Source organism: Gallus gallus, chromosome 7 (assembly GCF_016699485.2).
Source record: "Gallus gallus isolate bGalGal1 chromosome 7, bGalGal1.mat.broiler.GRCg7b, whole genome shotgun sequence".
In the NCBI taxonomy this organism is placed as follows: domain Eukaryota; kingdom Metazoa; phylum Chordata; class Aves; order Galliformes; family Phasianidae; genus Gallus; species Gallus gallus.
The window spans coordinates 34,609,465-34,635,759 of record NC_052538.1 but is presented as its reverse complement, the minus strand read 5'-3'; the positions used below and the strand labels follow the sequence as shown (position 1 = coordinate 34,635,759).

The 26,295-nt window shown below is 48.2% G+C and overlaps 1 protein-coding gene and 1 long non-coding RNA gene across 2 annotated transcripts; one reads left to right on the top strand and one right to left on the bottom strand.

Moving 5' to 3' along the window:
• The first annotated feature begins 270 nt into the window (after positions 1–270).
• On the top strand, positions 271–14,306 carry RND3 (Rho family GTPase 3). The gene is made up of 5 exons (XM_422158.8): positions 271–587; positions 674–761; positions 7,707–7,816; positions 9,302–9,436; positions 12,179–14,306. Exons 1-5 carry the CDS (start codon positions 438–440, stop codon positions 12,428–12,430), a joined length of 735 nt encoding a protein of 244 aa, XP_422158.4. The 5' UTR covers positions 271–437; the 3' UTR covers positions 12,431–14,306.
• A 9,576-nt stretch (positions 14,307–23,882) lies between these two features.
• On the bottom strand, positions 23,883–24,625 carry LOC107053849. The gene is made up of 2 exons (XR_001467566.3): positions 24,421–24,625; positions 23,883–23,978 (listed from the first exon to the last, which is right to left on the bottom strand). It is a non-coding gene; the product is annotated as an uncharacterized LOC107053849 (long non-coding RNA).
• Positions 24,626–26,295: the final 1,670 nt, after the last annotated feature.

Below are 26,295 nucleotides of genomic sequence, written 5' to 3'. Positions count from 1 at the left end.
CCAGCCATGGCAGCGGGTCGGTCTGTGGCACGGATGATAGATTAATTCGCCCCACGTCCACGACGAGCTCCAGGGCTGCGTGACGCCCTCGCGCCCCTCACACCGCCGCTCCCGCCCTCGCCCTCACACCGCCGCCTCGCGCCGCTCCCCAAGGGGGCGCTCTGCTCCGGCAGCGCGCGCGCGCGGCGAGGGGGCGTGGTCACACTGCCGGCGGGCGATGATTGGCGGTGACGAGGCTATAAATATGGGCGTGCGGCGGGGGGACAAAGCAGTCTGCGCGGGACCGGCGGGTGGGAGCAGTGGGTCGCGCTCCGTCCCGCGGCTCTGCCACTTCCACTGGGGTTTCCTCGTTGTATTTATTTCTTTTATTTCTTTTCCATCGGGTTTGCTTTTTTTAATTTTGCGCTGGCCGGTCGAGGGATACTAAGCGGAGATCAATGAAGGAAAGAAGAGCGAGCCAGAAGTTATCGAGCAAGGCGGTGATGGATCCTAACCAGAACGTGAAGTGCAAGATCGTGGTGGTGGGGGACAGCCAGTGCGGCAAAACCGCGCTGCTCCACGTCTTCGCCAAGGACTGCTTCCCCGAGGTGAGCCGGGGCTCGGGCCGGGCTGGGGGGCCGGGCTGGGGCTGCGGGGCCGGGGCTGACCGCGCTGCGCTCTGTCTCTCCCGCAGAGTTACGTCCCCACCGTCTTCGAGAACTACACGGCCAGCTTCGAGATCGACACGCAGCGCATCGAGCTCAGCCTGTGGGACACCTCCGGTGAGCGCTGAGGGGCGGCGGGGCCGGGATCGAGACGGGGAGGGGTGGGGGGCGGCCGGGAGGGCAGCGGGGCGGTGTGCGGGGCTGAGCACGCGTCGGCCGGGCGGGAAGGAGCCGGGCGGCCACCCAGGGCGGGCGGGGAGGAGCCGGGCCGAGCCCGCCCCGCAGCACCGCGCCGTGCCGGGAGCGCCCCGTGCTGAGCCCGGGGAGCGCCCCGCCGGTGCCGGCTGTGAGCGGCGGCTGCGCCGGGCTGGGCTCCGTTCTGCCGAGGCGCGGATTCCGGGAGGTTCGGTTTTTTAGCCTGCCTAGCTGTACGTGACGGTGCCAGTAGGCTTTGGAGAGGGAAAAGGAAGGGTGTGGACAAACCTCTGTTAGCAGAGATCTGTCGGCGTTCAGTGGAAGGCAAATAGGACAGCGGTGTTTGCGTTAGTGTGACTCTGCCCTGAGCCCTTGCCACAGCAAAGTGGTGCTTATCACTGCTCGTACTGAATTAAGTCTGTTGATATTTGAGTCCCTTGTAGGCTCCTTAGTGTCTCTTTTGACAAAACACAGCAAATTTTCCAGCCCTTGCAAAAGGCTTTGGGTAGGGAGGCATCCTGGGCCCTCTGAAGCTGCAGGGAATCATATCGTAGAATCCTAGAATGGCCTGGGTTGAAAAGGACCACAATGCTCATCCAGTTCCAACCCCCTGCTATGTGCAGGGTCACCAACCAGCAGCCCAGGCTGCCCAGAGCCACATCCAGCCTGGCCTTGAATGCCTGCAGGGATGGGGCATCCACACCTCCTTGGGCAACCTGTTCAGTGCGTCACCACCCTCTGGGGGAAAAACTTCCTCCTCATATCCAACCTAAACCTCCCCTGTCTCAGTTTAAAACCATTCCCCCTCATCCTATCACTATCCACCCTCATGAACAGCCGTTTCCCCTCCTGTCTATACACTCCCTTCAAGGGGACCCATCCTTGCTTACATGCTAGCATCAGGAGATGAGCACATATTCACTCAGGGGTGAATGACACAACAAGCCATTAACAGGCAGGGAACAGCATTCCCTCTGCAGAACGGAGTGAAAAGAAAAAGCTGGAAAAAACTGTAGAGCCTGCAAAAGCCCTTTCTTCTCCAGGCAGGACTTGTGTGTGTTGAAATCAGACCCTTTGGTTCCATCTAAATAAGAAATCGCTCCTCTTACTGGAAACTGAGATTTTAATCCCTTTGCAGAAGAGGAATGTAGACTGTGAGCTGCCTTTCCCCTTGCTGTTCAGGAAATGATTTTGAAGGCTTGCAACATGATTACTGGAAAAAGGCGCTCTCCGTGCCCACGTTCACTATCAGCATAGTTCCAAACAGATTTTTTTTATCTTCTGCCAAGGTAGACTTTCATGCTTCTTGAGTGTGTCTGGCTTGAGCTTTCATCCTGATGACTAAGCTGATGGTAGCAAACTCTGTGGAGTAAGGCCTTATTAATTTTTAATAGTTGGCGAGGTTTTTCTGGCAATTTCTATCTTTAGTTATTAAAATACAACACGTGGGTTGTTTGACTTGCAAAGGTCTGGAATCTGTGTGTCAAAGGCTGGTGACACCCATGTGATGAAGCATCCTGTAGCACTTCAAAGGATGGCAGCTCTGGAAAGAAGCACCTGCAACCCAATGCATGTTCACATCATGCTTTCAGGCCCATCCTGGAACAAACAGACAATTTGGCAGTCAGGAGCTTCAGGACAAGTGGCTAACTTCTCTGCAGTCTGAAGCCAAAGAGGAAATGGTTGAGGGATGTGATGTTCAGGCTAATAGGTGCTCTGGCTGTGGGGTTCTGCAGCTGAAGTCTCTAAGCAGCTCTTCCTGTCGACTGTGGGAAGACAGGGCCTATCACCCCAACGCAAAATCACATCACCATCATCACCAGATAAGAGACATAAGGAGATAAGATACCGTTGCAGCATTATCTTGAGTTCTTGGTAATTTAATTCTTTACAAGCCTTTGTCCTAGCCCTCTGCTGAATTACAGTAAATGTCTTAATGACTTTAAAGCAGCCCCAGATGTAGTTAACTTCAGAACATGACTTGTAGCTGCCTTATGCTAATGGTGGACAACGTCCATTGCGACATGGGGCAGGGAGGGAGTTAATGGCCCACCTCGTGGCTTTTATTCCTCTGTTTTGTAACAGCAAAGGGTGAAAAGTGGGTGCAGTTCAGTTGGGCTTGATCACAGTATGCTGCAGGTATTTCAAGATGGCTTTGTCAGTGTTCAAAAGCCTTGTGTTAGAGTAAAAACAAGCCTCACTGCCATGGTTTTGGTTTACCCATTAAAGAAATGTCTTATATAATGTGCTTGTTACAAGAGGAATCTTAAGAGCAAAATGTGGAGCATCACACACTTGAACTTTCCAAGGTAGCTGTACGTTTATTAGAAGGTTTTGTTGTATCATGAGTATCCACATCGAGATTTGGGACAAAGCACTCATCAGTAAGAGTGGAATGGGAGGATTCATTATTCAAATATTTTCTGGTACAGTCTAGTTCTGCAAGTCATAAGGATTTAAATTAGCCGCAGCATTAAGGGCAGTACTTGCCAACTTGAATTTCAATTGGTTTTTGGACAACCAGCCCTTTTTTTTTTTCAAAGCAGGAATGTCTGGTTGCAATAGAACTCCGTCATAAATTATTCCATTCGGTGGTAATGCAGTATGGCAGTCTTGAGCTGCTTGGCAGCTCTGCTCCCTTCGCTGCGTGCAGTGTTTGAGAGAAGTTTCTTCAGGCTTATGGGCACGTTGAGTAATCATTCTGTATCAGATGCATTTTGTCCCACGCACTCACGGTTCAGCGTTTCTTCCCTTCTTCCATTAGAAAAGAGATATGGCTTTTTGATAGGCAGAGCTTTAAATCCAGTTAGCTTCCCTGCAGTTTGAATGAGCACGGTGTATTCTGTCTATATATAAAATTAATGTTCATTTTAAAGGTGTTTTTGTTGAAGCATCTGTCAGAAGGAATCTGAAGGATGTGGAGTTGCTGTTTCCCTGACTCCAGCAGTAATCAGCATCAAGGAAACGCCAAAACAGTGTCCTTGCCTCCCAGTTGACCTGCAGGTTGGCTGTGCTGTGCCGTGTGGTTCACTGCTTTTGTGGCAGCATGGTGATAACTGGTCTTTGTAGTTTGCTCTGCTTTGGAGCATGGTAGGGTTGGTTACTGGACCGACAGCGCTGTTTTCTGTTAGAGGTACGGAAATGTCAGCACACAGAACGCTATGAATATTGTGATATTTGTGTGTTTGGAGAGGTTCTATTTTCTCCAGAAAGGCGAAGGTGAATTGAGAAGGAGGAAAGGCATCAGCAGTGAATCAGCCACTTGGAGCTGCCGCTGCGGTATTTGGTGCTTTCTGTGCAGCTGATAATTAGTGAGCCTGAGGAGCTGGGAGTGGGAGCGCGGCTGTTCATCTGTTGTTCTTTCAGTTGACTGGAGTCCAAAAGGCAACAAAGACGAGCGCCCGATGGCTGCTCAGGGCTGTGCAAATAGTGGAATATTGCCTGGTCCTGGGTGCTGGTGGTGTGCAAATAGCCGAACGCTGCCCGTTCCCAAGGTTTCCCTCCGGCCCGAGGCAGGCTGAGGTCCAGCTCTGCAGGAGGGACGTGGGCTGAGCTGCCTCCAGACAGAGCTCCAGCTCTCATCCAGTGTCTCAGAGTGGCACTAAGATGTCAGAAAACCAAAGCATGCACTCGCTTTGAACCACGTGAGTTTGTCGTGCATTAAGATAGCAGCGTTTCAACCTAAACTTCGGTAACTTCTGTAGCCTAAAGCCAACGGTACCGCTTGATAGGGGGTTAATTCACTTGAGAAGCTGAACAATGCTGTGCTTTGCATGCAGCGTGAGATTTGAGAAGTAGAGCCTTCTTACTGTGTTAATTACTTCGGCTCAGATTATTTAAGCTGCCAAAGAGATAAAATCAGGGATTGCAGCTGGAATATACTTCCACCACAAAACAAGATGAACTACAGCGCTATCAGCAATTCCTTGATAGAACTGATAAATCATTCATGTTGTCCTTGACAAAAAAGATTTGTTTTGTGAGGAGTGAATCACAAACACAAGTACGCCTGGTTTTTTCACAAATACCATGGCTGGAGCCTTGCATTCTCCTTCTGTTTTCTAGGGTTGGCATGGTTTCAGATCTGCAGACTAACTTGAAAAGGACTGAGCAGCCTCATTGGGCTGTGTTCAAGTTATCTGTTCAGACTTGAGTCTCATTCCTGAGATTCCTCGGTTCGGAGGGTTTCTGGGTGAAGTGATGAAATGCTGGATTGAATAGCCTTGCACAGTGAGGGCCGGAGCCGCTCTTTCTTTGCGCAATAATAAACGTTCAGTTATTGCTCTCCAATGAGACTGGGAAACTTCTTTTGTTGGTGCTGCAGTCTGAGTGCTTTAAACGTTTCCAGTTTGTTCTGCAGCACACCACCCCGAGGAAAAGAACGTGTCAAATGCTCCTCGCTCGCATCTGAGAGAGGCTGCTGCCTATAAAAGTACACACGCTCAGTTCAGCATCTTTAATGTGAGGCTCAGAAGGAAAACCTGAAAAGAAAAACCCTCAAAACAAAAGCAGCTCCAGCTGACACAGTAAAAGGAATCTCTGGTCTGAAGGTGGTGGCTGTATGTATACATAAATACGTGCTGATGAACATATATGGTGCGTTGTGTCCTTGAAGACTGGTGAGTGAGAAGTTAGGTATGTGTGTAAGGAATTAGTTTCTGGGCGAGGCTTTTTTGAGACTCCTTTTTAGCCAGCAACCATTTGGCCAGGCGTTCGTGATCCCGAAGATGGGGAGCAGCTCCTGCCCCTACTTGCCCGCTCTGGGGGAGGAGTGCAGGGCAGGCAGGTGCTGTGCCCAGCCTGCAGGCGGGGGGCCGTAGGGGAGCTGGCACTAGGGCTGGATTCACACTGCAGGGCTGCCCTGCTGGCTGCTGACTGCTCTGCAGCTTGCCTGGAGCTGGGAACCTGCCCCTGGGGCTCTCGGATGGGAACCTGCCCCTGGGGCTCTTGGATAGAGGCACAGTAATGGCTGTGCTGGAGACAGCCGTGGGACAGTTTGCAGTGGGGAGGTGCTTGCTGACAGATGCTGTGAGCAGAGTTTAGCTGAGGATGAACGTTCTCTGGTCGGCTCAGCTTGCTTAGATCTCATTCTGCCGTGCCAGTTGCTGCTGAAGACTGCTTGCTGCCTTTTGAAGAGCAGTTTTTGACAGCTGCCTCTTTGTTAGATTGACGTCGTTTATGAAGATGAGCATTTGAATAAAATAAGTCTTGTTCAACAAATTACCTTCTGCTACCTAGTTTGGTAATGCTTCATTCCCCATGTGTTACCATTCATTTCAAAAACAACATTCCTGGGATTCTTGACTCCTGCCTTCTATGAAAGCTGTCCCACTGAAGTCATCTGTGATACGTTCACACCATTCCCTGCTCTGTGCACCAGCGGGAGCTGTCTGTCAGTGACAAAGTTGAAGAATTCCTTTAATCCAGCTAATAGTCTCTGTTCAGCCTCTGAGACCTTGCTGACAATTAGTTCTAGGTGGTTTGAGAACTGCTGATACAATTAGCTGATAACCCCCAAAGTCACGTCTGCTGACTCTTAAAGCTGCATGCTTGCAGTTTGCAGCCCATGCTGTATGTTAGGTATGTGGAAGAAGAAAAATCTGTATAAAAGTGTGACCAGAAATATGCCTGTGACTTCATGTGCACTGTTTTACAATCCATGATCCTGTTTGACCCTATAAATGTTGATGTACCCTTGTGTCAGAAACTCATTCCGCTCCATTAATACAACTTCAGCAGAGTTAAGGCCAAGCAGGGGTGGCTGAGTGAATGGAACTTTCCATGGAAGGGAAGATCTCCCCTACATACGACGTGACAAAGAGCTTGGGCTCTGCAGGTGGTGTTATAACTGCACACTTAATGGCCCTCGAAGTAAAACATAGATGACATGTAACGTGGAGCATATTTATGCTCCTCCGGATGACTAGATTAGCTTTTGTTCTTATTGATCAGAATGCATTTTACAGGCCATACATAAATGTTTACTGCGAGCGGATATTGGTTTACAAATCAGTGTGGCATTATGACAGAATGTCCTCGTGGGTCTGCCTGCAGGGTTTGGGCTCTCTCCTGTTGTTGCTTTAATTCTAGGCAAGAGTTTTTCTAGAAATTGCCAATTTCTGTGAGAAGTAAACATGTTTTTTGCACTTGGAACTTTGTGATCTGCATTAAATATTTAAGAAATGATTTCTTTCGCAATTACTGAGTTTTTAACTCAAAACATCTGTGAAAAATCTGCTTTAAAGAGGGTGGATAGTGATAGGACAAGGGGAAATGGTTTTAAACTGAGACAGGGGAGGTTTAGGTTGGATATGAGGAGGAAGTTTTTCCCCCAGAGGGTGGTGACGCACTGAACAGGTTGCCCAAGGAGGCTGTGGATGCCCCATCCCTGCAGGCATTCAAGGCCAGGCTGGATGTGGCTCTGGGCAGCCTGGGCTGCTGGTTGGCGACCCTGCACATAGCAGGGGGTTGGAACTGGATGAGCACTGTGGGCCTTTTCAACCCAGGCCATTCTAGGATTCTGTGGTTGTCTTTTCTCAAGTTGCTGCAGATTAAGGCTGGAACTTCAACTTGAGCTGAACCGATTTCCTTCCCCTGGTTACTGGGGGCATCACAAGCCTTGGGTTGGAGGCAAACCAGTAAGGTGCCATCCCTCATAGCTGCTGCCGTGGCTGTGGCTTTTGAAGGTGAAAAGCAAAAGACAAGAGGGGGAATTGAGCAATTCAATCTCATGTGTCAGGAATGCAGTGCTGAGGAGAAGGTGCTGGTATAGATCTTCACTGGAACTCTTCCTAAATGTTCTGATTAAGTATGAGTAACTGCAGAAAATGAAACGCAGACTGATAACGTTTTCTTGTTTCCCTGCAGGGTCTCCTTATTACGACAATGTCCGTCCACTCTCTTACCCAGACTCCGATGCAGTTTTGATCTGCTTTGACATCAGTCGTCCAGAGACTCTTGACAGCGTGCTAAAAAAGGCAAGTGTTAAGAAATGTTTGAGGAGAGAGCTGTTGATAAGTAGCTGGTCTCTGACTCTCTAAAGGGCGGTGATGTTTCCTTTGTTGGGAATTTCAGTTTTTGTTTTTTAATGGAATGAAGACCAGACTGTGCTCTGCACTGCTGGAGTTTGAAATCATTGATTTGAAAGGGATGAGTGTCAACTGAGAATAAGAACTGTCTAATGGAAGCTCAAGGGTGCAGTAAATTCTCATTCCTCGGCCCTTAGACATCAGTGACTTTTTTAGGGTGGTGTTGGGTGCAACGAGAAATTACCTAACATCACATTCATCTAACAGGTAGGACTGAGAAACATTGCCTCGTCACAGAGGTAGTTTAAAACATGTCTGTAAAGAGTTTGGACGTAGGCCATGGCTTTACATAATTCTTCAGCCTTAAGCTAGAAGGAGCCAGTGACAAATGCCTCTGGAAGATGCCATAAAACCTAGCAATAGCATAGAAATGTAATTCTGCCCCAGACTTCAGAGTGTTTCAGCTCACTGATCCAAGATTCAAAGCCTGGCTTCCCCTGTGTCACAGTGCTGCAGTTGGAGAGTCGAGCTCTGTCTTCACGAGGTGGTCCTGTTCCTCCCCTTGGTCACTGGGCATGACTCAAACTTTGTGCTGTTGTCTTTAAGGCTTAATGATCTGAAGTTCCTTTTATTCTGTAGCTGGGGCTGGTGTTTCTTGTTTCACTGGGAATAAAACAGTGTACAATACTGTGAATAATCTGCAGAAGACACTTCAGACTACTGTTTATGCCAGCAAGCATCAAGAACGTACATCTCTCACTGTTACTGTTGGTTACTGTATTGTTGCTTAATTCTGGAAGAGATTTTTGTTAATATGCCTTCAAAGCCAAATTATATTCTTAATCTTCGGGGATTATACAGTCTAGTCATGTTGGGCTGCAGAGTTGTTGGCTTTCTTGCATCTGCAAAGTAACCATGCACAGGGGTGGGGATGTGCAAAAAAAATGAAAATGCTTTACAAGCTCTGTCTGAATGACTTCCTTAATTGACTTGTGATAGATCTGTATAGTTCTGGATGTTAGGACATAGCCAGTGCATAGCAATGTGTGCTTTGTGGTCATACAAGTAGTGCCTCTAGCTCAGCCTTGGGGGACCACTGAAGGCAGTGACGGAGCTTTCCATGGCTCCTGTGTCATTCACTGTGGTTGGTTTGTTACTGCTCTGCAAATCTTTATTCACACAGGTAAACAATCTCGATTACTAAGTCAGTGGAATGAATGAGTGTAGGAGATTGTAAGATTTTATCCTTGACCAGATAATGCTGGCACTAACGCCTTCAGAAATGTGCTCGGAGGTGAATGTGGCTGTTGTGTAAGAGTATTTCCATGGAGAATGTCATGACTTATTAAACTTGCTTCTTAAACTTGTACCCATTGCTTCTTTGGATTTAAACATTCAATTACTCCATTATAACTCCCACCTACAATTTTACAGTGGAAAGGAGAAATCCAGGAGTTCTGTCCAAATACCAAAATGCTTTTGGTTGGTTGCAAATCGGACCTGCGCACGGATGTAAGCACACTAGTAGAACTCTCCAATCACAGGCAGACACCCGTGTCCTATGACCAGGTATGTGCCATTCCTTGTGCTTAAGGGCGGAGGATAAGAGCATTCTTTTCCATTGTAAGACTGTGGCTTTATTGGTTGCCAAGAGCCTTTTAAGTGAATAAGCTTGCCACTTAGCAGTGCTTGCAGAAGCCAGAAACTGAGAGGTGTGGCATGTGTCCCGTTCATTTAATGGTGACAAAATCATTGTCTTCGGATTTGAGTTGAAGGTTACACACATGACTTGAGCGTTATGAAAAATATTTCATGTAATCTGACCCCATTAAAATTGCATTGCTTGAATGCTCGTTTGAAAAAACACCTCGTAGCTCTGTGTGGAGGTGGCAGCAAATGCAGAAAGCAGCTTAATCCTTGGTGGCAGTACTCTGTTGCTGGGAAGTGAGAAGGCTGGAGCCAGTCGTTGTGGGGCAGAGAGTCTGAGGTGAAAAGGGAAAGAATGAGGCCACAGGAGAGCAGAAGGCAGAATGGGGGGAAAGCTAGGATCTAAGATAAACTTCCCCCTATTACTTGCATGTCTATTGTGTCTGTTCTATCAGCAGAAACACAGTTGTGGTTTTCAGATGCACCCAGCAGGATATAGGAGTGAAAATGTTACCTGCATAGGTAGTTCTAGCTGATGTGTATATCCTTTTTTAGGAGCACTTTTTGATGTCTTCTCCAAAGCCTCAGGTTTTCCAAACCAACAGCTCGTAATATGCAATTACTAATAATGCAGCCTCCTACAGCATGTTAAATTTGAAAGTGTGGAGATGCCATGAACTGAGTATCTTAACTAAAATATGACATGGGGTGTTGTGTTGTGATAGCTTATGCAGATTTTGGCATTTTTTTCTCTGCTTGACTCAGTAAGCATTCCTCCATTTCAGGCAGTTTTCAGGGAAGCAAAATGCCAGTTTTCATTACCCTAGCATAAAAGGATTTGGGAGTGTCCTTAAATCCTGATTGTCCTCCTCCTGATTGGAGAAAATATGGTTTAAAAACACCACTTCTGTGCATTCATATATATACTCATATCATTCAGCCTTGGAGCTGAATGATGAATGAGCTTTCCATACTATTTTTCTTCAAATATTGGAAACTTTAAAGGAAATACTCTCTGCCACTTAGGACATACACAAGTTCATATATGTATTTTTGTTATGGTACATAAAACCATCAAGCCCGATGTTTTTCAGAAGTAGTGATTGAAAATCTACTGACAGTTGGATTTGTCACCTGGAGTTGAAGACTTAACATCTCTTCTGGTGTCACAACTTCCTTAGGAAGGGTTAAGCCATAAGCTGTTGCTGAACAGCCAAAGAGGAGATGGTATGTGATAGTGAAGGCCCTACTTAATAAATGGGCACAGCTTCACCTGCACTTTACACAGAAGGGAAGCGTAGCCTGAGCCTGGTCAGATAGCTCCTGGTTGCCAGGGCACAGAGGTGGCTTGAAGTCACTCAGTGCTCCCCAGTGCTAGTTCTAGGGAAGGATCAGGTCATCTAGGGTAAGGATATGCAAGTGGTTTCTAGATTCCCTTGCCTTGCTGAGTCAACATGGCATCAGAGTTTAGTGAGGCTGTCCCCCCGCTCCTCTCACCTTCATAAGAAAGTGTTTCAAGGTTGAATTTGGTTGATGGTGACACGCTGTCTCCAATATGCCAACCAATTTCCAGCCAGCTACACCTGGCAAACATTTTTTGAGGAAGTAAGATAGGTTTGGGTGAGTAGGAGTTGAGGTGTTAAACAGTGTGTAGGGCTTGGTCCTACAACTAACAGTTCTTATCAGCCAATCCCACTTAAAACTGATAAGGGAACAGCTGCATCACTTGAAGGCAAATAATGCATAATGAAGATGTGGGTCCAGTTAGATTAGTGCCATCAGCCTGGTTGGTACAGCTGGGAGCACAGAGGAGGGACTGGCCTGGTGTGTGTCCTGCTGCCTGTATCTCAGGTGTGTGAGTACTTGAGGAGTGGCATGTCAGGAATGAGGCTGGGTGTTGTAACTTACTGGGAAGGTTGGAGTTCCTTGTCGTACTTCCATAGCAGTAAAGTCCCATTAAAACAATTCCATATTTTCCACACAATGCCATGCTGTCTTCCTGTAACAAAATGCACAACAGGATACTTGGGGGCTGAGTTGCTGGAGTTGCTTATTGTGCTGCTGGAGCAGATACCTTGCTTCGTCTGCTCATACATCTACAATAGCCGAAGAAGGGTTGCACAGCCACTGAGAGCCATTTTCTTTTTGCCCATTCCCAAGATACAAGTTGATCTCACTCTTCCCCAGCCCAGGAGCCCACAGCTTTTTTTGTTTGTTTGTTTTTACCATAAACTTCATCTCTTCAGCAGAGTTGTGAGCAGGGCTTCCCTTGTATGCTCAGCTCCAGGGCTGGGGGGTTCCGTAGCCTGTGAAGGAGTCTGAGCACATCATCTGCCTGCAGATAGGAGCCATAGGAGCACCTTTCTCAGTGATCCACACGTGTAGGGGTAAAGTTGCTGAATGGGTCCTCCTGGTGCTGTTCTGGATTTCTGCAGTTACCATTTCTCTTTCAAACTGTGTTTATCTGTGAGGGAGCGCCTGACTGCATCTTGGAAGCGAAGCTCTGTTTATTTTGCAAAATTAGCTGCTGGCTGTCGTACTTGAGCTTTAGCTTTTGGTTTTCACAAAACATTGTGTATGGAAAACAGTGCTGAAAAGTAATTGTATGGTTTGCTTTGGCTCCCTGGAAACTTGGTAATGATGGAGTGTTCTTTCTTCCCTTAGGGTGCAAATATGGCCAAACAGATTGGAGCAGCTACGTACATTGAATGCTCAGCCTTACAGTCAGAAAACAGTGTCAGAGACATTTTTCATGTTGCCACCTTGGCGTGTGTGAATAAAACAAACAAAAACGTGAAACGAAACAAATCACAGAGGGCAACAAAGCGAATTTCACACATGCCTGGCAGGCCAGAACTTTCTACAGTGGCTACAGACTTGAGAAAGGACAAAGCAAAGAGTTGCACGGTGATGTGAAGGACCTGGGTTTCCTTAAGCAGGAGGAAGAGAGCATTCGGGAGAGGTGGAGGCTCAATGAAGTGTGCAGCCACGTGGTATTTAATGAGTGCTTATGCCAGTGCTATAAAGGAGACTCTTCACCTGCTGTGTGAGACTGTACTTAGGAACTGAGCATGTAGACCGAGCAGGGAGAAGAAATGGCTCTGAATGAGGTGGCATCAGGAGATGGTATGTGGAAGAAAATGCCAAAAATGAGAACACTTGAATGTGCTGGGGAAAGAAAAAGGAAGGTGAATAGGAAAAAAAAACCCCACAAAGAAGAGAGACGTCATTGACAGTGCTTGTTTCTTTTATTGATGCTCTATTCCCGGATGCTACTGCTTTGATTTCATTAAAATGACACTTCAGTGTTTGTTTTTTTTTTTAAAGAAGACATTATTAATACGCCCTCATTATGGAACTACCCCTATGACCTTGTAGTTGGTTTTCCAAAGGAGATGATCTAATTTTGTAGTAGCTCATCGTTGAAATGCAGAGTATACCAAGGCCTATACGTCACCTAGAGGAAAACACTGTACGTGAGAAGTTGGAAGCTTTGCCTTTCTGAGATGGCAGCACGAGCTGAATAGTGACACGTTGGTCATGGAGATGGCCGTGTGAGGTTTCCCAGTGTAATAGGTGCCCTCACAGCAGGAATTAAATGGATCCAGATGGGATGTGGGGGCAAACCGCCTGCCTTTTGGAGTCTGACTTTCAATTCCTCTTCGTGATTGTAATTTAAGGTGGAAATGATCTCAAGTTCCGGTGTACTGTATGGGTATTTCACTGTAGGTTCAGCTCTAAAATCAAGTGAAAGGTGCTAAGAGCTATGATTACAAATGATTCTTAGTTTAAAAACAAAAACCACCATTCGTTAAGCCTTACTGCCCATCTGGGGAAGCCCTGAGCCTCCTCTGCTCCTGCTCAGAGCTGGGGAGCCCAGTGGTTCCCACATCCAGCCCTCTGTAAACGCTATGAAGTGCTATTCTGTGGTACGGTTCTCTGCAACGATGTTGGGAAAAACCCAAAGATCTGCAGGTGAGCCAGCAGGACCAGGTTACCCACGGTTAGCCACTGGTGTGCAGCTATTTGGGGCAGCCGTCTCTCAGCGCAGTCTTCATTTGCTCATGGTGAGCACTGTGGGGAAATGGAGTCTGAAGAGCTGTGACGCCTTAAGGGGACCCCAGTGGACACTGGATGCAGCATTTAGTCTTTAAGGCTAATATATACTTATCCAGACAGCAGTCCTTAACCATTATGTGGGTGAACTGATTAAGTTCTTTTCCTTACTGATTGCTGTTGTTACATTAACTCTTTCAGCCTTTAAATTTGTTCACAACTGTTTACTGACCAACTTCATGGCTCCTCTGGAGGGGGATGCTGTAAGCTCTAACCAGTGTGGCTATAGCTTGTTGAGAACAAGCAGTTTGTTTCCAAGGATGATGCTTCATTTTTGAAGTGTTGAAGCTGTGTTCATGTTGACTTCTGCAAAGGTACAGGATTACCACAATTTAAACTCGGTGTGTTCCCAGCACTTTTTTTTTTCATCTGATAAAAAAGAAACCCATTCCAATTATTTCCCACACACAAAGACATTTCTTTACCACCATAATAAGCTTATGACTGATGCAGCAGTGCGCTTAGGGCAGTATTACAAAATAGCTGGTAAGTGCTTTCTGTATTTAAATATTGTGGAAGAAAATAAGTTATAACTGTTATAAAAACAGGACACTCATTACATTTTTTTTTAATTGTTGAAGTCACTTTGTATGTTCGGTTAATGTTTCTGCAGTATTTATTAAAATACCATTCTTTTCTTTGAATTAAAAAGAAAGTAATTGACTTGTAGTAGAAATGGCCTTTGTGTGTTAGTTCATTTCTATTTGTGGACATAATGGTACTGAGCTGCAGCCTGGCCACAGCTTGGAAATGGAGTGGGATGCAAATAGAGATCCGTCTCACGCTTGGAGCTGCCTTTTGGGTTTTTTGGAGTTAAAAGTATGTCGTGTGGATTATTTGAGTTGCATTTCTCAAAAGGTCAGAGGCAGACAGAGGAAACTAGAGCAAGTGAACAAGTGTGGTTTGCTTTGGCATCCAAAGTATTGCCTGCTTATCTTCATGAGGTCTCGCACATCCAGGCTGTTCCAGGAGCTTTTCTTTCCTTCTCCCTGGAGTTAAGCAGACAGGCTTTGCTGCCTGGTTGCCTTCTCGTTAGGACATCATGGTTGCTGTAATTCCTGGAAGTGGAGTCCCAGCACTGCAGCTGTTGGGTGTTTCAGGCTTCATTTTGAACACGGGATGTGATGCTGAGTGCAGCCTATGCCATCTCTGTGCATTTTCTTCCTGAAGCCTGTAAAACCAAGGCAAGGGAGCTCTTACATTTCTCAGTTTTGGTTCTGCTGAAGCATATGTGTTCCCTCCACGTTTCTAAAGGCGCACATCCTGCTAATACTTGTGGTTGTCCTGGGCTGCCCCAGTCACCCTTTTCTCACTGCTGAGGCTAGGAATGCTGCCCTCACCCCAAAAATGCCTCTTCCTCACCTGCTGTGTTCATCTTGCCTATCCTCTCACCTTTGTCTGAGGACACGTGTCAGATTGATGTACGGTTCTGAAATTTGGGTTGCTTTGGAGGTAATTGCAGCGTGGCATTAAGTCCTCCCTTTGTAAAACTGAGTGAATCCACTCCTTCCTCAGTGGATTTGAATCTCTTGCTATGAAGAATGTTTTCCAATTAATGTTTAACCAGCTGCATGCCTGGGCACTCTTTCCTGCTTTTAGTCACATTTACGGAGTTATAAACCCAAGAAAAGTAGTCAGACCTTGCTGCTTGGGAATGCTGGAGCACCACTAGGAGGGAAGTTCTGCTATGACTCCATGGTGGCCAGAGCTTCAGCCCTGCAGCCAGCAAGAGCCAGCTCCCCCAGTGCTCATCACTTGCCTTCCGACCCCGTCTGTGACACGGTGGGTTTTGCTTGAGCAGGCTGTGTCCCTCCCAGCTGTTGTAGCTCCTGCTATTTCTTTTCCAGCTGCTTTTCTTTCAGCTCTTGGTGAGGTTGTCGCGTAGGTTGGGGCTAAGGAAGGACCTCTCGGAAGCCTCCCCAGACACTCACCTTCATGGTGAGGCTGCCAGTGCTATGTTTCATTTTGGAGAGCCACCAAAATTTGCTTTTTCCTTCTGATCAGTGTGCGCAGTGTTGGTGTTGCGTCTCTCCTGCTGTACGTGCCTCAGTGCTGTGTGGTCACAGGCCAAATGATGTGCATTGGGAGGGTGCTGTTACTGCTAAACCACACGTAGACACACAGAAAAGAGAGAAAAAAAATCCATTTTCAATTAAATCACCTTGATGACGAATTGACCGCTGGTTGATAATTAGGCTTTCTAATTCCCTCGCTGAGCCCTTTATCTTCTCTAGGTGGATGGGAAGCGGCGGTGTCATGATTTATCTGTGATTTCCTTTCTGTGTTTACAAAAGCAAGCAGCAGTGTTGGCAGCTCTCTCCGCAGCCGCTAACCTTGCTGTGTTCCAGCACATCTGGGAAGTGAGCGCTCACGAATCCCGGAGCTCCTCAGCCAGTTCTTGGGCATAAGCTGTGCTGCGTTGGAACAAAAAGTGTTTCATCATCACGTGGTCAGAAATAATCCTTTTTTTTTTTCCCCCCAGATGCAGAGCAGTTCTCACCGACGAGTCCAACTTTCTTTTGCTATTGCTGCTAGCTTCACCATTTCCTTTAAACAATAATTGCTGTTCTGTCCCTCGTAGGAGATGTTTGCTATGCTTTGGCTGCTGGCGTGTGAAGCCTCTGAGCCAAGGGAAAGATGGCAGGTTTGCTTACCTAAATGCAGGGGCTGTGGGTAATGCCTGGCCTGGGGTGTCACCCTTCCTGGGGTGACATTGATGGCTGTTTGGTTTGCTCTGAGGGCCGATGTCTGCAGGATTGCCTCCCCATCAGCACTGCGGTTGCGTGGACACGAAGTGTTCTTCTGTGCAGGCTGTGGTTTGGTCGGATGTTTCCCTTAAGCACTGTTTGATCTCTGGAAACTAAATCTGACAGATTGCCACGATTCAGTCTGTTTCCAAAAAAAAAAAAAAAAAAAAAAACATTCGACTTGAGCTTTCCTTTGATTGCACAACTGGGTTTTGCAATCACTTACAGTAAGTGAGGCACCTTACTGGAACATCCCTGCAGACCCCTGAGATCACCAAATCCAGTTGCCCACCCATCCCCACATATGGGTGGTGCCTCCACCACCCTGGTACCTGCAGGGCAGTCACTTTGGTCTCTGGTGATGGGCTCGGTGTGTGGCTGGCTCTGCAGTTTGGGCCCCCCAGCAAGCATGGGGGGGATCCTGAGGAAGGGGCCGAGCTCCTTCCTCACCCCTCAGCATGTTGCCTGGAGCTGATCTGCAGTGAGGAAGGGGTAAAGCTCAGCAAATTAACAGTTTGGTGCTGTCAGTATGACATTTTGTTGTCTAATCCTCACATGCCAGCGCTGGCTCTCCGAAGAGAGAGATTGTTGGCTGAAAAGCAGATAATTACTAATTCTCAGCTCATCGGGCTTCTTCCTACCAAACTCCTTCCTTATAAAAGCAGAAAGAACTCTTTTTTTCCCATAGACTTTCTCATTCAAATCCCTCTGACCTGTGAGTGTTTCTGCAGAAGCCACTGAGATGCTGATGGTGATGAAGAGCTGTGCTGCATCCCCAGAGCCGCAACCTCTGAGTGCCAAAGCACATCTGCCATGTGTTAGCAGCTGAAGCAACCTCTGCACCTTCTGGGATCCCCTTCCATCCCTCAGCCCTGAGCCCGGGGAGGGGCAGCTCCAGCCCTGCAGGTTGTCCAAGAGCCAGCGAGGGCTGGGGGGGCTGCGCAGCTCCAGGAGAGACGTTCTGCCAACCGTCTCGTTCTTATCCTCCCTAAAGGAGTTTGGAGGATTAGGGATGAGAAGCAATCTGAGAAGGAAAGATGTCAGCCAATTTTCAAAGGGATCTGCAGAAAGGGAAGCACTCCCACAGCTGTCAGATGGGAAATCAGCTTTTAGCCCACCGATTCACATGCTGCAAAGCGCTCATCCTGCCAGCTCCTGCTCTTCACATCCCACTGCACAAGTTCTGCAAAGTCCTGCTATTGCTGAGAAACCTTTTTTCCTTGCAAACCGCTGCTGGAGTTGGTGAGGTTGCTGCAAAAACCCACAACTTGCATCCAACATGCTGGGGGTGAGCTGGGATCCTTCCCAGGCCAGGACTGCAGTGTTCTGTGTGCATTGCCTTGTGCTGGGTGGCTGCTTCATTTCACTTAACCTCTCCCAGAGGTAGGAAAGGATTCAAAACTGTAGGGCGCTCTGCTGCTTTCAAGCCATTAAGTGTCCTGACTATAATTGCTCTGAATTAGATTCAAGTCATTCCCTAAAGACATCTATTCCATAGTATGCCTGGCCATGGGGCAATGTCCTCCATGGGATGTTTGGGCTGCAGCCACCAAGGCTCGCTCTTCTCTAGAGATGGCCATATTCACCACTGGAGCTCATCCTACACACATCCAGGGCTAAGTGAGCACTTGGGGATGTCCTTCTCCATTTGGGGGTAACGCAGCTCATCCATGTCCTCTGCTCACACACAGCTGAGGCAATCTTTGTCCCTTCTTCAGGCACTTACATTTCTAATTCCAGGGGCTTTGGCACATGGGGGGTTGGGACAAAAACCTGATCTGCTGTGTCGCTGCTGTAGGGAAGGGGGTTTGGTGCAGATTGGGGGTTGCATGGACAGCATTTGGTGCAGCTTGGGAGCTGCAGGGATAGGATTTGGTGCAAATTGAGGCTTTGGTGCTTGCCTAGCACAGGAGGGCTTTGTGCTGGGGGAGGCGGAGAGCAGTGCAAGTGTGTGTGTGTGTAGGGCTGGGGCCGGGGGAGCCGGGAGGCTCATCTGGTGTCAGCAGCATTCATGTGCAAAGCAGGGACCCAGGGCAGCGCATTATCTCCGGGCTGGAATGGCTCTTTCAGGCGCTCCCCGACTTTTCAGGGATGCTACACACTTGAAGGCTGGTTATTAGTTCCAAATGCTGTAGGAGCATCTGCTCTCAACTAGCTCGAAACCATGTTTAATAACAAGAAAATCTACTCCAGCCAAATCCCTATAGGGAGGGCTTTAGCCCGAACAAAGGCCCCCCCACCTCTGATTTCCATAACAGATGTACCATGCGATGCATGACAGCCCGGCGCGGGGGGAGCTCCTTTATTCCCCACATATCCATCTGCAAGAAAGGGGGCTTTCATTTTATTAATTGCACTGGTGTGCTCCGCGCCGCTTTGTGCGTGCGGGGAGGAAGGGTTTGTGTTTCATGCTACAATGGCCATGGTAATGGGTTGGGTTGGTTGGTTTCTTTTTGCAGCCGTGGTGCTGTAGGCTGTCCCCTGGGGGAGCACTGATGTAACCCCCCCCTTGCCCCCCAGGGCCCATGAGCATCCCTGTGCGGTGCTGTGCCCAACCTCGCTCCCATCTCCCAGCTCTCTGTGCCGCTCAAGCTTTGCGTATTGCACATTTGCAGGGCTATTCCCATTGGCAATCACCACTCTGGTTTTATGGCTCACACATCTTAGAGAATCATAGGATCAGTGTGGTTGGAAAAGACCTCTAGGATCCCCAAGCCCAACCCCAACATGTCCTACCATGCCCGTTGTCCATGGTCTGCAGTAACCCTGTGAGCTATGGCGACCAGGGCTGACCCAATACAGAGCACTGCCCTGTGATGCTGTGCATTTAAAGAGCAGCTTTTCCAATGGAGGAAGCAAGAAAACAGGGATTGTGTGGTGAGAAAGCTGTCCTAAAGCAGGGAGAGGGTTCCCAGCACCCACACCTCCTCGAGTTTAGGGCAAATTCATGTTTTATCTCCATCTGTACGAAGCTCTATCCATCATGGTTTCCCTTCATTCACGTTTTTATTTTCCCAGCTCTCTGGGGAGCTGGAATTATTCATGGCCACGAGTTTGGCAGAGACAGAAGGGCCGGGGCAGAGCAGGGGGTGGGTAGCAGAGATAAAGCCGTCCCTCACTGCTCCAGCGCAGATGGGAGATGTTGTGTGATGGGTTTTATGGTCTTCTCTGTTTCATTTTGCATATAATGGCTGGAATGGAGAGCGATGCATAACCACAGGGAAGGAAACAACACAGCGCTCGGTGTTCTGGAGGTACTTTGGCCACAGAAGTTTCTGGTTTGGGGCAAAAAATCTCTATCTATTTTAAAATTAAAAAGAAAAAGTGAAACCCCTCAGAAAAGAACAGCTTTATGCATTGAAATCAGGATTTCTTTTTCCTAATCCTCTTTCCTAGGGGCAGAGGCTCAGCATTTCCATGACAATGGTCAGCGGGTGCTGGTGCAGCTGCATCCATCCGGCTGCGATGCCAAGAGGGATGGCAAATACAGGGATGGGCAGGGAAAAGGCAAAGCAGCATCCAGGAAAGAGGGATGCTATCAGCTTTGGGTTGGAAAGATTCCCCCCCAAAACACCACTTGTTGCAAGCGGGAGCATCCAGGTTCCCCCTTTGTGATGTGGGCCTGGGGAAAGCAGCAGAGCCATTCCATTTTATCCATATTATGAGGGATAAGGAGTGCCCACAAAGCTGAGTTGTGGTGGCCCTGTTCTGGAAATGCCAGGAGGAGTGTATGCAACAGTAAGGGCCACTGTAGTCTAATGCTGCTCAGAATCATAGAATCATAGAATCACCAAGGTTGGAAAAGACCCTCAGGATCACCCAGGCCAACCATCCGCCCTTCACCAATGGTTCTCACTAAACCATGACCCTCAGCAATGTCCAAACATTCCTTGAACACCTCCAGGGTCGGTGACTCCACCACCTCCCAGGGCAGCCCATTGCAGTGCCTTCCAGTGCTTGTGTTATCAGCACAGCATCTGCCTGGGACACGTGCCCTGGCTGCAGAGCGCCCATCTTTGGGGATCTACCTTCTAAAATCCAGAAAACATGTGAGAAAAGGGATTTTGAGGACAAAAATTAAAACTGGAGCAGGTTGCACACAAGCTCCACGCTGCAGCATCCCACCCACGGTGTCTCCCTTTATCAGCTTTCCATGAATAGACGAAGCTTTCTGAACAGACGCAGGATTAAGCTGGTTGCGAGTTCAAGGAGCTGCCTGGATGTACTCACAGAAGAGGTTTGAAAAGAATATTTCTTGGATGGTTTTCTTGAAGCTCTCTGAATGGCAGCCACTGTGCTGTGGGAGGAGTGTCCGTGGAACCACATGAGTGCTGCAGAACACAGCAGAGCCAACACGGCCAACACAGCACACAGCTCTCCGTTCAGCCCAGCAGAGGCAGGCACCTCCATTGCCCATCACTTATAATCAGAGATGGATTCCCTCTCAAAGGCTTTATCTCCGCTGAGAGGTGAGCGGGTCAAAATCTGCATGCATGGGGTTCATCCAAAACGGATGGGTGGGTGGATGGATGGATGAAGGAAGAATGGAAAGATAAATGGGTGGATGGATGGATGAGCAGATGGATGGATGCATGGTTGGATGGACAGATAGATGCGTGAATGGATGGCTGGATGGACGGATGGGTGGACAGATGGATGGATGGACAGATAGGTGGATGAATGGATGGTGGATAGGTGGATGGGCTGATGAGTGGGTGGATGGATGAGTGGATGGATGGGTGGATGGGTGGATGGACAGATAGATGTGTGAATGGGTGGATGGATGGACTGATGGGTGGACAGATGGATGGATGGACAGATAGATGGGTGGATGGATGGGCAGATGGATGGGTGGATGAATGGACAGATGGATGGATGGATGGACGGACATTTGGCATTGGAGCTCAATGATCCTTAAGGTCCCTTTCAACCTAAGCTGTTCTATACTCATATCAAAGAATTATTTGTACCTTTCAAGAAATTCATACTGAGACATTGTAACATGAGAACAGCTCAGAGGTCACCTCACTTTCTATGAAAGCAGTTGGGCTCCAATCCTCACATCTCAGACTGAATTTATTGCACAGACCCTTTTTCATTCATGCTAGGATGTATCTCAGATTGTTTATCAAAGGAAAAATATAGAATATTTAAAAATGTTTTGCTTAGGCCAATGACTGCCCTTTTATTCCCGTTCACCAGAAGCAAACAACAACTTCTAACAAGCTGGGGTTCTTTGAGGGTGAACGTGTGTAAGGAGAGCACCAGAAACCAAAAGGTGCAATGGAAGCTTGGCAGCACAGGAAGGCTTATCAGCCATCCCCAGCTGAGCGTGGTGTAGATTAAAAATGATCCAGGAGAAAAGGGGCCGACCAGAGGCCTCCCTCTCACTAATTACACAGCACACATTAAGCACAAGGCCGGCTATGGAGCAGCTGCAAAGGTCTTTATCTGTATTAAAAGACTGTCCACCTACATAATAGGAATAATTATTAAGAAAGGAAACCTAGAAAGGAAATTGCACATAATGGCACAGTGCACCTCGCGCAGCCTTGGTGCACACGTGCTGCTTTGTGCCCTGGCAGTGCTGCAGGCACAGGGTTACACCCCATTTCTCCCTCCTGCACATGCTGAGGTTTTCCAGCTTTGCTTTTTTTTTAATTTTTTTTAATGAAAATCAGAAATAGGGGCTTTAGGGCTTTCTTGGCTCCGTTTTCTGGTTGTCAGAGAGATCCTCCAGCATGCAGCTCCAAAGGGCAATGCTGCCCGGCTCCTGCTGGTCCCCAGACCCTGCAATTCGCAGCTGCAAATCCCTCCAAAGATGCCAAAAACTGAAGGCTCTAATTAATGACAAATTGATGTATTACCCTTGCAGCCCTAGAAGATTTTACCAGCCCAGGGGAGAGCAAGAAGGAAAAACACAGCCTGCAAGGGACGAGGGAGCGGCATCCCCAACTATTCCAGGCATTTTGGGAGCCAGCTTAATTGGTGAAGTGTTTTGTTTTTTATTTGGCAGGTGACCTCCATCCCTTTGTATTTGTCCACAGTGTGTGGGGACTTTCATTTGTCCAGGGCAAAGCAGCTCTGGCAGACGGACGGATGGATGGATGGATGGATGGATGGATGGATGGATGGATGGATGGACGGAAGGATGGGTGATTGGATGGACATGTGGATTGATGGATGGGTAGATAGGAGGATGGACTGAGGGTTGGACAGAGAGATGGTTGGATGGATGGACATATGGATTAGTGGATGGGTTGACAGATGGTTGGATGGATGGATGGGTAAATGTATGGACATATGTATGGAAGGATGGATGGATGGATGGATGGATGGGTGGATGGACAGCATCTGCTCTTATCATTTCTCTCAAGCACATCAGACTTATTAGAGTGACCACAGAGTCTACAGGCAGTGATCCTTCAGCCCTGAGAATCACTGGCATGAGGATACAAATACAGCAAACCTGGGCTCCTGATGGGAAGGCACAGTGAGAAGAATGTGACACCACCAATCCTGTTCTGTTTAAGAGCAAAACTGCAGAACCACTGAGATGAGAGTGACTTAGCCCTGCTCCTGTACATGGCATGGATGCACCTTTGTTTCCAGCAGGCAATCTGCCTGTATGTGTATGTACAAATGTCGACCTTTGTGAGCCACCTCCAGTAGCCTAAGTTTAGCTCTGCATTTACATGATTCTGAGTTATCTCCAGACCACTGTGTTCCCCACCCTGAGATAAATCCTGCTACTGGGGGGAAAGCTAGAATTTTCCCAGCTTTCCCCAAAAAGTAAATCACTTGTGAGCGGTCATATGTTCATGTAAGATACATAAACAGTCCTAAGCAGAGAAAAAAATCATGTGCAAATGAGAAGAGTGCTCTAGAATCCCTTTCATTTCCAATGCATCAACAAAAGTAACCCACCAGCCTGGCTTGTGTGGCACAGCTCACAGGTTTTGACTCACCTCTGGTGTTTGCAGGGCTCTGGTTTTGATTGAGAAGCTTTATAATGAGGGGAAGGGGCTTTTGCTAGACCTTTCCTGCAGCATTGGTGTGCTGCTTCTGTAGCTGTACAACCTTTTGCAAGGGGCGTGCAAGGGAAAGCTTGGGGATGACACAAGGGAGCGGTGCAATAACTGCATGCTGCCCTTACTGAGATTTATACATAGCCAGGGCATGATGAAGCAGCATTAATGTGCTGTGCTGAGGGACTCAGCCGCCACCAGTGTGTTTCCAGTGGCAATAGGATCTAAAAGGGCTGTGATGGAGCTGCAGTGTGTCGTCTTCCCCTTGAAAAGTGACGGATTAATGGAAAAAAAACATCTGAAACCTGGGCAGCACAGGCAGAGGGCAACCGCTGCTCAGATCTGGTGCAAGCATGGCTGGGAGGAAGTTTGCTTGGGTTTGCAAAGGCTGCAGGAGAAGGAACGGGGGTAACGGTGCAGAATTTATGCAGTCTCTTCCATATATCCTCTGCTGAAACCAGACCAAGCCGACGGGGATTTTCTTGGCAAACCCTGCTCTGCAAATGGCAGATTTATTGGCACGGCGTGAAGCAATCCCGGCTATCAGTGCCTGCACAGCATCTCCGGCATGAACTGCAAACAAAGATTTGATTGTCTCTGTTTATCCAAAAAGATTTGTGGAACGGTTCTTCGCGCGGAGCCGGGGGAAGGAAAACATTTGTGCTCCTATCTGCGATCTTCCCCTCTTTGTTTTGAAGTTTGGGAGCAAAACTTTGTATGGCTGAATCCTGCAGTTAACAGGCAGTTTGCTAACGAGCTCGTTGCATGCTTCAAGCAGAACATGCACCGGGCAGGCAGGAGGAAGGGGTCATGCATGGATGCTTTCTACAAGATGGAAACCTCCCCCTCCCCCTTTTGCTAGAATGGGTCATCCTGGAGCAGTTCTGTAATTCCCAGGCCCAGCAGCTGCTCTGCAGTGCCTTTGTGGGTTTTCAGCACACCTGGGGGCTTTGGCAAACAATAGGCTATGGGCAAAACCAGTGCAGTGCTAGAGGAAATTGCAGCATGTACGTACGCCGGAGAGGGTGAAAATAACCTGTGAGCAGCAAACATCCTGCAGTCCCTGCGGGTGGAAGAAAATGCAATTGTCTTTAGGAGGAATTGTTCTTGGGTTTGTGCAGAATGGAGGTGACATCAGGAAGGGACCTTGGGTTGGAAGGGGCCCGAAAGGTCGTAGAACAACAGAATGGCTGAGTTGGAAGTGACTTAAAGATCATAGAGGCATAGAATGTTGGGTTGGAAGGGACCTGAAAGGTCATAGAGCCATAGAATGGTTGGGTTGAAAGGGATCTTAAAGATCACAGAATCATAGAAAAGCAATAGCTTCCAGGAGGAGACGTTGTTCCATGATCTTCGCAGGCATCAGAAGAATGACAATTACAAAGAATACCAGGAATGATTCCAACAGCAGCAGCACTGAGAGCAGGGGGTACTTAGACACTCCGTTCTCTTTTAGCTGTCATGACACACTGTGCCACTGCTGAGTGCTCCCTGTGACCCTATCTTTCTGGGCTAAATGTCCCCAGATGTGCCCAGGATGACTGCAGCACTCTTCCCTGCCATCCCTGCTGTGCCCCCACCTGTGGTTTCTGCAGTTTGCTTCTTCAAGATGTCCTCAGCCACCTGGAGAGCATCCCCTGTGCAAGCACTGGGGTATCTGAGCTGAGGAATAGCCTGAATGCCCCCAAATGCTGCACCTCCTGGTATTGATGTCCCCACATTTCTTGCTCTGCCTTCCTAATGGCCCAACGTGGGTCCCGTGGGCTCAGGGTTTCCTTTCCTGCCGGTAACTCCTGGGGCAAATAGATTGGAGGAAATGCTTTGCAAGGATCCCGTAAGGGAAGTAAGCTTGTATGGAATGGCTCAGGATCTGGGCAGCACTGGGCTGGGCCCACTGCCTTAAACCTGGGCTCAGACCAGCACATGGAAGCACCCCTACATTGTGGCACAGTGTCAGCTCTTGTCCTGGGCCTTCCCCCCGCACGCTCATGACGGGATCCATCCCAGCTTGCAGGATGAATTGCTTAATGCCAGGTGACAGATGCTGCAATAAAACCCCTCCTAATGAGCTGGTATCAGAAAGCTGCTCATTCATAAAATGTTGATATTACCAGCAGGACAAATGGGCTTCCTTTAATCACAACGTGTTATGGCGCTGGCAGGGAGCCAGCCTCTCACAGCCGCAGCCAGGAGGGACGCTCGGGATGAGGCATGGGATAAAGCTGGGGCTGATACTTGGGGTGATGCTCGAGAAGATGTGGTGGACGATGCTGGGGCTGATGCTCGGGATGATGCTGGGGCTGATACTCAGGATGATGCTCAGGATAGTGGATAGTGCTGGGGCTGATGCTCAGGGTGATGCTCAGGATGCTGGCAGTGGTGGCATTGGCACTGCAGGGATGGCAGCTTGTGCCAACTCTGGGGACAGAGCAGAGTGACAGACCCCAAAATCAGGGATCCCATCTGCCTTGTTCCTCCCAGTTATTCTACCCCTAATGTTACGACCCATCGCAGTCCATCATACGTCGTTCCCAGCTCCGTGCTGGGCAATGGGGATCTGCACAGCATGGAAACGCTTTCCAGGTGCTGGCAGAAGGGTGCCTGAAGCCAAGAGGGAGAAGGGTTCTCCATGCCAACGCCCAACACCATCCTGCCCAAATAGAAAAGAACAGCTCTCCTTAAAGCCTCGTTCCATTGCCATTTTAATGAGCATTTCAGGTCAGTTCTCTCCCTGCCTTTGAGCCATCGCTCTCTCTATGCAGCTGTTAGGTGAGGAATATCCAAGTCAGCTAATTTGAAACGAATTTCTGGATTTTTACATATTTCTATAAAGAAGACTTTCATGATCAGAGTGCGGCGGCTGCTTCAAACAGATATGAATTCTGTCACT

Coding starts and splice junctions, on each gene's coding strand:
- RND3 (XM_422158.8), top strand. CDS start 438: ATGAAGGAAAGAAGAGCGAGCCAGAAGTTATCGAGCAAGGCGGTGATG. Junction 588..673: donor CCAAGGACTGCTTCCCCGAG/GTGAGCCGGGGC, acceptor TCTCTCCCGCAG/AGTTACGTCCCCACCGTCTT. Junction 762..7,706: donor CAGCCTGTGGGACACCTCCG/GTGAGCGCTGAG, acceptor GTTTCCCTGCAG/GGTCTCCTTATTACGACAAT.